Source organism: Gigantopelta aegis, chromosome 3 (genome assembly GCF_016097555.1).
Source record: "Gigantopelta aegis isolate Gae_Host chromosome 3, Gae_host_genome, whole genome shotgun sequence".
Taxonomy (NCBI): Eukaryota; Metazoa; Mollusca; class Gastropoda; order Neomphalida; family Peltospiridae; genus Gigantopelta; species Gigantopelta aegis.
The window spans coordinates 75,688,768-75,700,527 of NC_054701.1; the positions used below are offsets into that span (position 1 = coordinate 75,688,768).

The following is an 11,760-nucleotide window of genomic DNA, read 5'->3' on the forward strand; positions in this document are numbered from 1 at the left end:
AGAGAGCATGCATGTGTTCAGGTGAGTAGTACAAAGCTTGGAATGGAATGGTAAAGGACTTAACGTGCACATTCAGAGTAAGCTGTTGTAGCGCACGCCTATCCAGGACAGGAAAGGATAGGGGAGGGTGAAGAAGGGACCGCCTGCACTGGCAGGTGCAAAGGAGCACCAGCAGTCCAATCAAGGTTGGTAGCAGGTGGAGGTTGGACTATGCCAATTCAAATCCCATAGGCGACCATGTTAACGTTTGTGTTTAAAAACACTATATGCAATATATCAACCAAACTGTGACCCATAAATATCAGTACTACAACCCCTACCTCAAAGTATTAACTGCAGAAAATGGTACCTTTCATGGCTCATTTTCGGTATAACCAGATGTTTCTGCAACACCCCTAGTTTCGCACAAAATTTGAGTACTTTTTTTTACAGGTACCCCATACATGTTCCAAGCACAAGGCTACTTGACACGGTGGTACTACATCAAATAAAATTGCATACATTTTTAGCCCAGATGAAACTAATTTGTTTTACAACCAACACACTCACATTTATAACCAATCACAGGACTTGTGGTGTTAACTTCTCTATCAAAAGTTCCGTGCACCTCGAACTTCGACCCAGCCGGAAATTAATTGGTATAGTGCAACCTGGAGGATGGTATGGAATGTCCCGTAGGATTAAGCCAAAGAGAAAGGGTGCGCATTTCAGTGAAATACAACTGCTAAAATACATATAATAAATACATGACATACACATAATAAAAAGACGCTGTTACACACACACACACACACACACACACACACACACACACACACACACGTGTATTATATTATATACAAATTTAAGTACACAATTAAATGTGTATATGTGTGTGTGTCCTATAAATACCAACACTAATTTTAAAATAAAACACAACACATACACATACAAGAAATGACATGTTTTGTGTTTTTACACACACACACACACACACACACACACACACACACACACACACACACACACACACACACACACACACACACACTGTATATGCATTAATGTTGCTCTAACCTTTTTTACAACTCCTGCATGACTATATTAATACTAATTAATCTTGTTCTCATTATAGATGAAGCTAGCATTATTTCTTGTACTGCTTTCAGCGGTTCTCAAGATATCAGATTCAGCTGGAATTGAGACCCGAGGTAAAGATGATTGCTTACTTCAGTATGTTTTGCACATTTAACTTGGTATGTTTTGCACATTTAACTTGGTAGAACTATGTTCTGCACATTTAACCTGATATGTTTTGAAAAAAGAAAGAAATGTTTTATTTAACGACGCACTCAACACATTTTATTTACGGTTATATGGCGTCAGACATATGGTTAAGGACCACATAGATTTTGAGAGGAAACCCGCTGTCGCCACTACATGGGCTACTCTTTCCGATTAGCAGCAAGGGATCTTTTATTTGAGCTTCCCACAGGCAGGATAGCACAAACCATGGCTTTTGTTGAACCAGTTACACCTACCCATTGAGCCTTGCGGAGTACTCACTCAGGGTTTGGAGTCGGTATCTGGATTAAAAATCCCATGCCTCGACTGGGATCCGAACCCAGCACCTACCAGCCTGTAGACCGATGGCCTAACCACGACGCCACCGAGGCCGGTTGATATGTTTTGAATGCTATTTAACCTTTGTGAATACTTCAGAGGCGGATCTGGGGGGTGGGGGGCAGAGACCCGCCCCCCTAAAGTTTGCGATAGTTATAATTTTATTATATATTAATTTTTATTTTTTTTACGAACCTCCTCCAAACCTCCCACAAAGTGTTCCCTTGGCATGCCACCTCATGTCACTGCCACCCCCCCCCCAGATGAATTTTCTAGACCCGCCACTGTACTTGTTTAAAACCTTGCCATTATGTAGCTGGTTTCCTCTAAAGCTACGAGTAAACAATTACCAAATATTTGACATCAAAGTGCCTATGATTAATAAATCAACGTGCTCCAGTGGTGTCGTTAAACAAAACAAACGTTAACTTTATGTCATTAACCTAGTGATCTCGGTCTTTAAATGCCCCTAGTGTTCTGATCGACCTAAATTGTAATACACGAACACACGCGCCCATATCTCGCACAGTTGTAACACTCAACCATACATACTATACAAGTACGATTTATGTTTTAATTTAATTTCTTGTTGCAGCCGTTACCAAGAACAAAATTGTGTGTACTCCTAACTCCCCAGACTTTATTGCACACCCAACAAGATGTGAAGTGTACTATGACTGTTCCATAGGCAAACGGGTAAGGACGTTTAAATTTAGTAGAGGTTTCTGTGACGACTTGTTAATCCATGTGCATTAAGACCACACGTTGTTAGGTTCGTATTCCAGTACTAGACGGGACGGCGGGGTGTACTTCAGTGGTAGTGACAGCGCTCGCCTGTTGTGCGATGGGTCGCAGGGTCGATCGCCCTCAAACAAAACAAAAGCAAACACCAAAACACCACCATTAAAACACTTTAAGAAACCGGCAAAACCAAAAGCAAAAACAAAAGAAAACAAACAACAACAACAACAGCAACAACAACAAATTCAATGATAGGACGCTCGCTAATGGTGCAATGGGTAGGTCGTTCGCCCTAAAAAAGAAGAAGAAGAAACAAAAAATTAACCCCACAAAAAACAACAACCCACCTCCCCCACAAAAAAGAAGAAAAAAAAAGAGAAGAAAAGAAACCCAACACTTTAAATGAATACTAATTACACGTGCAATCTGGTTTTTAATTGTCAGCATGGAACGTCCATGGATTCCTGGGGACCAACGGAAGCGGCATGCCCGTCTCGCAAAGACCAGCTCTTCAACAACAACACCAAGAGATGTGAACACTACTCCATGGTCGAGTGTGGCGACAGATTTCAACCCATTGATCGGTGTAAGTCTGTCAGATGGTGGGGCGGGGTGTAAGTCTGTCAGATGGTGGAGCTGGGTGTAAGTCTGTCAGATGGCGAGGCGGAGTGTATGTCTGTCAGATGGTGAGGCGGGATGTAAGTCTGTCAGATGGTGGGGCGGGGTGTAAGTCTGTCAGATGGCGAGGCGGAGTGTATGTCTGTCAGATGGTGAGGCGGGATGTAAGTCTGTCAGATGGTGGAGCTGGGTGTAAGTCTGTCAGATGGCGAGGCGGAGTGTATGTCTGTCAGATGGTGAGGCGGGATGTAAGTCTGTCAGATGGTGGAGCTGGGTGTAAGTCTGTCAGATGGTGAGGCGGGATGTAAGTCTGTCAGATGGTGGAGCTGGGTGTAAGTCTGTCAGATGGTGAGGCGGGATGTAAGTCTGTCAGATGATGGGGCGGGGTGTAAGTCTGTCAGATGGTGAGGCGGGATGTAAGTCTGTCAGATGATGGGGCGGGGTGTAAGTCTGTCAGATGGTGAGGCGGGATGTAAGTCTGTCAGATGGCGAGGCGGGATGTAAGTCTGTCAGATGGTGAGGCGGGATGTAAGTCTGTCAGATGGCGAGGCGGGATGTAAGTCTGTCAGATGGCGAGGCGGGATGTAAGTCTGTCAGATGATGGGGCGGGGTGTAAGTCTGTCAGATGGTGAGGCGGGATGTAAGTCTGTCAGATGGTGAGGCGGGATGTAAGTCTGTCAGATGGCGAGGCGGGATGTAAGTCTGTCAGATGATGGGGCGGGGTGTAAGTCTGTCAGATGGTGAGGCGGGATGTAAGTCTGTCAGATGGTGGAGCTGGGTGTAAGTCTGTCAGATGGTGAGGCGGGATGTAAGTCTGTCAGATGGTGGAGCTGGGTGTAAGTCTGTCAGATGGCGAGGCGGGACGTAAGTCTGTCAGATGGTGGAGCTGGGTGTAAGTCTGTCAGATGGTGGAGCTGGGTGTAAGTCTGTCAGATGGCGAGGCGGAGTGTATGTCTGTCAGATGGTGAGGCGGGATGTAAGTCTGTCAGATGGCGAGGCGGGATGTAAGTCTGTCAGATGGTGAGGCGGGATGTAAGTCTGTCAGATGGTGGAGCTGGGTGTAAGTCTGTCAGATGGTGAGGCGGGATGTAAGTCTGTCAGATGGTGGAGCTGGGTGTAAGTCTGTCAGATGGCGAGGCGGAGTGTATGTCTGTCAGATGGTGAGGCGGGATGTAAGTCTGTCAGATGGTGGGGCGGGGTGTAAGTCTGTCAGATGGTGACGCGGGGTGTAAGTCTGTCAGAAGGTGAGGCGGGGTGTAAGTCTGTTAGATGGTGGGGCGGGGTGTAGGTCTGTCAGATGGTGGGGCGGAGTGGGCGGGGTGTAAGTCTGTCAGATGGTGGAGCGGGGTGTAAGTCTGTCAGATGGTGAGGCGGGGTGTAAGTCTGCCAGTTGGTGAGGCGGAGTGGGGTGTAATAAGCCTGTGGTAGAGCTCACCCGGGGTTTGATGGGTCGTGGGTTCTAGCTGGCTCTGTGGACTCGCCAGGTTTTAACCCGTTCCACCCAGTATCCCACGACTAGTAATCGCCCTTAAAGACACGGTCATGACTTTGTTGACACTGTAGAATGTTAGCGAATTATAGTTAAAGGTTGTTTTGTTTAATGACTCCACTAGATCACCAATCTAATTAAAATTAGCTCCACTATTACATGTGGATCTAACAGCAGCCAGTTGGAGCTCATGTCCACCAATCAAAACCTTACTTGCAGAATCATGCCAGTGATTTAAAAATAATTTGAAAACATTCCGAATTATCCTGAGGGTATACATGTTTCTTGTGAATTACGAATGCCTTAAAACATGTTTTTTTTAATAAAATAAATAATTTGTAATGTAAAACTGAAGACTGATTTATTATTATTTTTTTTTTTTAATAAATAAATAATTTGTAATGTAAAATTGAAGACTGATAACCCATCCCGTACGTATTGATATTGTTCGCTGTACTGCGGCCACTAAAATAGACTCGCCCGATATTTTTAGAATTTGTATGCTCCCAAATAACGTTATAAAAGGCGAAGTGTGATTGGTCAATATTACCTGGACATTGGAGACTACGCAGTGTTATTAGCAATATGATTAAAATTAGTTCTACTGGTCTAAATAAGACATTCGTAATTCACATGAAACATGTCGTATACCCTCAGGATAATTCGGAATGTTTTCAAATTATTTTCAAATCACTGGCATGATTCTGCAAGTAAGGTTTTGATTAGCCCGAGTACTCTGACTGTAAGAGAGCTAGACGGACATTCGGACATAAATACTGGGGCGGATCTAGGAGGGGGGGGGGGACCAAGGTGTCCGGACCCCCCCTCAAATTTGAGAAGTGCCCCTTTTATTTAGGATTTTTAGGTTTTTTACAAATTTATTTATTCTGTCAATGTATAGAACACTGTAGAATACGTCTGTCAGCGTCCCTGTTGTAGCACTATTATATTATGGTCCATGTGAACCGTGTGCAATTTTTCAATAGTGCCTTTTCATGTTATGGTGCCCTTTTTGTCTTGGACCCGCCCTCATCAGAAAAGCTGGATCCGCCCCAGAAATACGCTCTCATTACAGTCAGAGACCAAGATATGTATTTTTTTGGCAATTCCCGACAACCAAAAAGTTGGCAAAGATATCCGCTCTAATACCACAACAATCCTATGTTTGACGTCAAATATCTTTACATCAATCATTTTCGAGTTAACTGATTTTTAAAAATCCACATATTCATCACTAATACACATACTACAGAAAGAAATCCGACAGCACCCACATTCAGCTACGCTTCGTGACACTCCGTCGCAAAGCTCGGTGACCTATTTCGTGACGTAGATCACGTGATCGCCCACTGGGAGATTCCGCCTTGTGCCATTCCCAGTCTGGAGCTCGTCGCGGTAAGACGTGTTTGTGCACACTGCACGTGCTTTCGCGGCTCGACTTGGGGATCCTTCACTTTTGTTGTTTTTATCAGCGAAGTGAAGTTTTCTACTGGGATGTATGCGGCCATTGGAACTGATTGAACGCTGGAACGCTTCTCGTTTCGACAGTCTGCACCACCAGGTTGGATTCTTTTTTAGCGAGATTCCTTGCCTCCACGTAATTTTTCCGTCTATGTTGACTTGCTTTTTTCGTGACTCGTATGACGGCCATTCTGCAGAACGCCACGGTTGTTCGCATTTTGTCTCTACATGTCCGAGCCTGTCCTAGCAGCACTGGAAGATTGACCGCCCCACTCTAAGAAGAAATAGGAAGCGGGGTCGGCCCCTACTACTCTTTTCTAGACTTTACTTTGTTTTATTTTGATACCATCTCGTATCCTCCGGAGTCGGGCCCGTCCGCACCACTATACCAACCTATGACGACTGAACTATACCCTAGTCTGATTCTCTCTCTCGTTCAGACGGATCCGGCGTCTCAAAATCTGTATTTCAGCACTGCACTACACCTTCAACGTCTATTGACTGTCAATATAGGGGTTTTCTTGACGGGATGCAACCCATCTCGTCCCTACAAGCTGTGTACCCTAACGGCCTTAACGAGGCCACTCACGTGGACAGTTTATGTCGAAATTATTCTTTTATTAATATTATTAAATAGTCCGATCATCTCTTCTTTCTGTTATTTATTTTTGGACTGTCCTTCTAAAATGCTCCAAATTATATAAATATTCGACCGAGCAGTCAATTCTTTTTATTTTTGGCTTGTAACTCTTTTTTTTTTTAAATTAAAATTCTGCCCATTTGCAACTCTACCCCCCCCCCCCCCCCCCCCCTCCATCTTATTTAATTTCTTTTTGACCACCCGATCTAATCTAGCGACCAAATTTAAAAGGCCCACTATTTAATTTTTGGATGTAAATTTCAAAATTGTCCGCTTAATTTTTTTTCTGTCCCGAGACAAGCCCCTGGCTATCCAAAGACAGGCCCCGGGACGAACATGCTCGAAACTCTAGTGGTATATGAGCATGTAAACATTATTCGCACTCGCACTCCGCCTTGTGCAACAGTTACAGGGGCCGTCTCATACCAAGCGACGTTACAACATGGAAGAGTTGGCTAATGGTTTCCTCTCTAACACAGTGATAAAATTACCAAATATTTGACATCCAATAGCCGATGATTAATGAATCAATGTGCTGTAGTGGTGTCGTTACACAAAACAAACTTTTTTTTGGTGATTGTCGGGCACTTGTCGTTTTGAGACGGCCCCTGGAAGACGGAATGGCTGAGTGGGCGATCATGTGACGCATCGTCACGATATAGGTCGGCGAACTTAGAATTCTGCTGTCCGGAGTTTGCCGAAGCTTAGCTGAATGTGGGTGCTGTCGGCTTTCTTTCTGTAGTATGTGTATTAGTGATTAATATGTGGATTTTTTTTAATCAGTCAACCCGAAAATGATCGATGTAAAGGTATTTCACGTCAAACATAGGATTGTTGTGGCATTAGAGCGGAAATCTTTGCCAACTTTTTGGTTGTCGGGAATTGCCAAAAAAATACATAGCTTGGCCTCTGACTGTAATGAGAGCGTATTTATGTCCAAATCTCCGTCTAGGTTTTGATTGGTGGACACGAGCTCCAACTGGCTGCTGTTAGATCCACATGTAATAGTGGAGCTAATTTTAATTAGATTGCTAGATCACATTAATTTATTAATCATCCGCTACTGGTTTGTTTGTTTTGTTTAACGACACCACTAGATCACATTGATTTATTAAAGGCATATTGTCACAGACCACTGACCTATTTAATGGTCTAACAAAGTATTATCTGAACAAAAATAATTTGATTTGTCCCTAAATGTACTTTATTTAACCATCTTCATAACAACCATACTCCATTTATTAATGATATTTTGTAAAAATAATTGAATTATGGCAATGGTCCATAATTCAAAAACTAAAATTGCCAAGAGGATTGACATGGATTTCACTCTATCATAGTATCAATTAAGGTGATGCAATAGCTAGATTTGGTTTCCAACAATTAATGTAATTGTTAGTTATTATCCATTTTTAGAGAAATAAGGTCCTTAAATCCGTGACAGTATGCCTTTAATCACCAGCTATTGGATGCCAAACATTTGATAATGTCGTAGTCATCAGAGGAAACCAGGGATCTCTTATTTGTACTTTCCGAAAGACAGGAAAGCACATAAAACGGCATTTGACCAGCTGTGATGCACTGGTTGGAACGAGAAAAATGTTAATCAGTTGAATAGATCCACCGATGTGGTTCGATCCTGTGACGCAAGCAACCGATTAAGCTAAAACCCGCTCCTTCCGAATAATTGAGCCTGTTTAACGTTGAAGTATTGTATTATTTTTAAACATTATTTTATTTAGAATATCAATGTCTGCAAATTCAGTCTGTTTCTGGTCATCTCCCGATGTTTGTAGAGGGCGGGACGCAGCCCACTGGTAAAGCGCTCGCTTGATGCGCGGTCGGTCTAGGATCGATCCCCGTCGGTGGGCCCATTAGGCTATTTCTCGTTCCAGTCAGTGCACCACGACTGGTATATCAAAGGTTGTGGTATGTGCTATCCTGCGTGTGGGATGGTGCATATAAAAGATCCCTTGCTGCTAATCGAAAATAGTAGCCCGTGAAGTAGCGACAGCGGGTTTCCTCTCTCAATGGCCCTTAACCAGATGTTTGACGCCATATAACCGTAAATAAAATCTATTGGGTGCGTCGTTAAATAAAACATTTCCTGTCTGTCTGGATGTAGCCCAGTGGTAAATGTAGCAGATTTCCTACATGTTAAAATTACCAAATGGTTTTTTCTTTTAAAAAACAATACTAAGTTTATTAACGTTGAAGAATTTGTCCAACAGCCATTTTACAACTAGACAGGTAGACAAGAAATGAAGACTATAGGTAGGGACTATATGTGTGTGTGTATGTGTGTGTGTGTGAGAGAGAGAGAGAGAGAGAGAGAGAGAGAGAGAGAGAGAGAGAGAGAGAGAGAGAGAGAGAGAGAGAGAGAGAGAGAGAGAGGAGAGAGAGAGAGAGAGAGAGAGAGAGAGAGAGAGAGAGAGAGAGAGAGAGAGAGAGAGAGAGAGAGAGAGAGAATGATTTGTTAGAAATTGTTAAAGCGTTTTATTGCAACTGTAAACTATCGAATAATTTGATGTAGTTTAATTGTGCTGAGGTGTCGTTAAAGAAACATCCCTTTCCTTTCAGGTGACTACAGACTGGAAGGCTATCCACGTACTCCATGCAATGTGTATAACCCGTCCTGTAAGGGCCGGCCAAATGGCCTCAACCCGTGGGTGCCGCGCTATGAATCGCCATTTTACGTCGTATGTAAGAGCAACAGAACCGTGTATCAAGGAATGTGTTACTTTTACAACGGCCATGCCTTCATCTTTGACGTCAAATTGAGAACCTGTGTCATATACATGGGCTAGTTTTAAGACGTAAAGCCGGAAGTTGTTGAAGTGATGGGTTTCATGAACCAAATAAAATTACATGGAAGAAAATATGAAGGCTTTGACTATGTTTACTTAGTCCGCTGGCGAATGGGGTGAATCGGGTGGGGGTGAGGTTGGCTTTAAACCTTGAGCAATTTTTCCAGTTTATTTTTTTCCCCACCACAGCAGTACCTAACGGGGAGGTGTGTGTTTGGGGTGGTGGTGGGGGGGGTGGGGTGGGTGGGGGTGGAGGTGGAGTTGACCATAGAACATACAAAATAGTAACCTTTTTGTCTAGATGGAGAAGTCCCCAAATTCCTTTTTTTACATCCTTAGTTAGGCAAGGTACAGCCCTGATCAGTTTAATAGAAGCTAATTTAGATATTACAATACGACATAGCCCGAGTACTCTGACGGTGAAAGAGCTAGACGGACATTTTGACAGTTATCACGCTGTCAAACGGTCAGACACCAATCTATACCTATATAAATTCGGCGCAATTGGTGCCTACGAAACGGTAGTCAAAGATTCCCGCTCTGATACAACAACAATCCTATGTTTGACGTCAAATACCTTTACATCGATCGTTTTTATATAAGAATTTATATAGATTGATCTCTGACGGTTAGCAAGCGTTCATAAGTGTCCAAATGTCCGTCTCGGGCTAAATACAATATAAGACTACATTGAGTATACTATATGTAGAGTTTGTTTTCTCTCCTTCCGATGTCATGTATGTGAGGTTCTATTATATGTGTTTTATACATATCTAAAATATTAACACTATGTCAGCGGCTAAATATCTTAAGATTACAGCTTTAGCCTGTCAAGATTAAAATGGGGAATGTATTAATAGTATTTTTTTTACATAATTCCCATCCCGTCGAAAGTATCTATAATCCTACCCACAGGGAACGCTTTTTTCACACTATGGAATTCACTATAAGTTATTTCAGGCATCTGCATTGCGACCATTTTGTTCGTTTGACAACTGAAACATTTCATGTGGTCTCCCCCCCCCCCCCCCCCCGACGACAAAATCAAAGTTCATATAAACAGACAAGCAATAGTCACGCTTGGGGACAGTTCTGGCGAAATAGTCGCTGTATACCACTTAACTTCGCCATGCTAAGCGCATAAGCGAAATCCACGTCGCGGAGATGAATATCATTACATCATCGATAATATACCGGCCTCGGTGGCGTCGTGGCAAGCCATCGGTCTACAGGCTGGTAGGTACTGGGTTCGGATCCCAGTCGAGGCATAGGATTTTTAATCCAGATACCGACTCCAAACCCTGAGTGAGTGCTCCGCAAGGCTCAATGGGTAGGTGTAAACCACTTGCACCGACCAGTGATCGACAACTGGTTCAACAAAGGCCATGGTTTGTGCTATCCTGCCTGTGTGAAGCGCAAATAAAAGATCCCTTGCTGCTAATCGGAAGAGTAGCCCATGTAGTGGCGACAGCGGGTTTCCTCTCAAAATCTGTGTGGTCCTTAACCATATGTCTGACGCCATATAACCGTAAATAAAATGTATTGAGTGCGTCGTTAAATAAAACACTTCTTCTTCTTCTTCATCGGTAATATGATCACCACGAAAACAGACCGCAACCATGTTTTCGCCAAACGATCGAAGTCAAATGTTAACATGTATAGGTAGTACTAAACCAAATAACTTCCAGCTGAGTCAGAGAAGTGAACACCACAAGTCCTGTAATATGTGATAAATGTGTGTTGGTTGTTAAAAAAAATTGTTTCATCTGGGCAAAAAATGTATGCAATTTTATTTCATCTAGTACCACTGTGTCAAGTAGTCTTGTGCTTGAAACATATATGACCTGTGTGCAAAAAGTACTCGAATTTTGTGCGGAACTAGGATAGTCATAGACGCTACCCATTATCCCATTTCTGATTCACTTTAAAGCGGCATTCCCTTGAATATTTTTATTATTTAAGCATATAGAACAGAAAATCCCATTGCGTTTGGTGCATATAAAACGCCGCACTCCGAATTGGTTTCACTACACTGGCTTTTCCAAGTTAAAAATAAACCCAGTATTTTGAAAGTGGGACACTTTTAGCGGGCGCCCACTGGGCTAAAAATAGTACGGTTCAGCTATTGTTGCATTACAAAAACCGAGCTGATTCTAGCAGCCACTTCCTAGCAGCCAATTACGCTAGCAGCCAATTTCGATGTTCTAAACATCAGACTCGTACGCCTTTCGATTGTTGCCTGTATTTCACACTTTTAAACACACTGTTATGCTAATTTTTATTATTCACTATAACTTAAGAATTTTAGAGTTTTAAAGAGTATCTTTATAAAAAAAAAACACAAAAACAAATTAACAACCAAGACTCATTTTCACAGTCTTATTGTTACTAATATCCGTATA

The 11,760-nt window shown here is 42.7% G+C and overlaps 1 protein-coding gene across 1 annotated transcript; it reads left to right on the forward strand.

Moving 5' to 3' along the window:
• Nucleotides 1-1,078: 1,078 nt before the first annotated feature.
• On the forward strand, nucleotides 1,079-9,430 carry LOC121392622. The gene is made up of 4 exons (XM_041523761.1): nucleotides 1,079-1,190; nucleotides 2,198-2,298; nucleotides 2,788-2,929; nucleotides 9,132-9,430. The coding sequence occupies exons 1-4, from the start codon at nucleotides 1,115-1,117 to the stop codon at nucleotides 9,356-9,358; spliced, it is 546 nt and encodes a 181-aa protein (XP_041379695.1). The 5' UTR covers nucleotides 1,079-1,114; the 3' UTR covers nucleotides 9,359-9,430.
• The last annotated feature ends 2,330 nt before the right edge of the window (nucleotides 9,431-11,760 follow it).

What these genes read in the sequence shown, in the direction of transcription:
- LOC121392622 (XM_041523761.1), top strand. Translation starts at nt 1,115, where the DNA reads ATGAAGCTAGCATTATTTCTTGTACTGCTTTCAGCGGTTCTCAAGATA. An exon ending in ACTGTTCCATAGGCAAACGG is followed by an intron (nt 2,299 to 2,787) that starts GTAAGGACGTTT and finishes TTTAATTGTCAG; the next exon opens with CATGGAACGTCCATGGATTC. An exon ending in ATTTCAACCCATTGATCGGT is followed by an intron (nt 2,930 to 9,131) that starts GTAAGTCTGTCA and finishes CTTTCCTTTCAG; the next exon opens with GTGACTACAGACTGGAAGGC.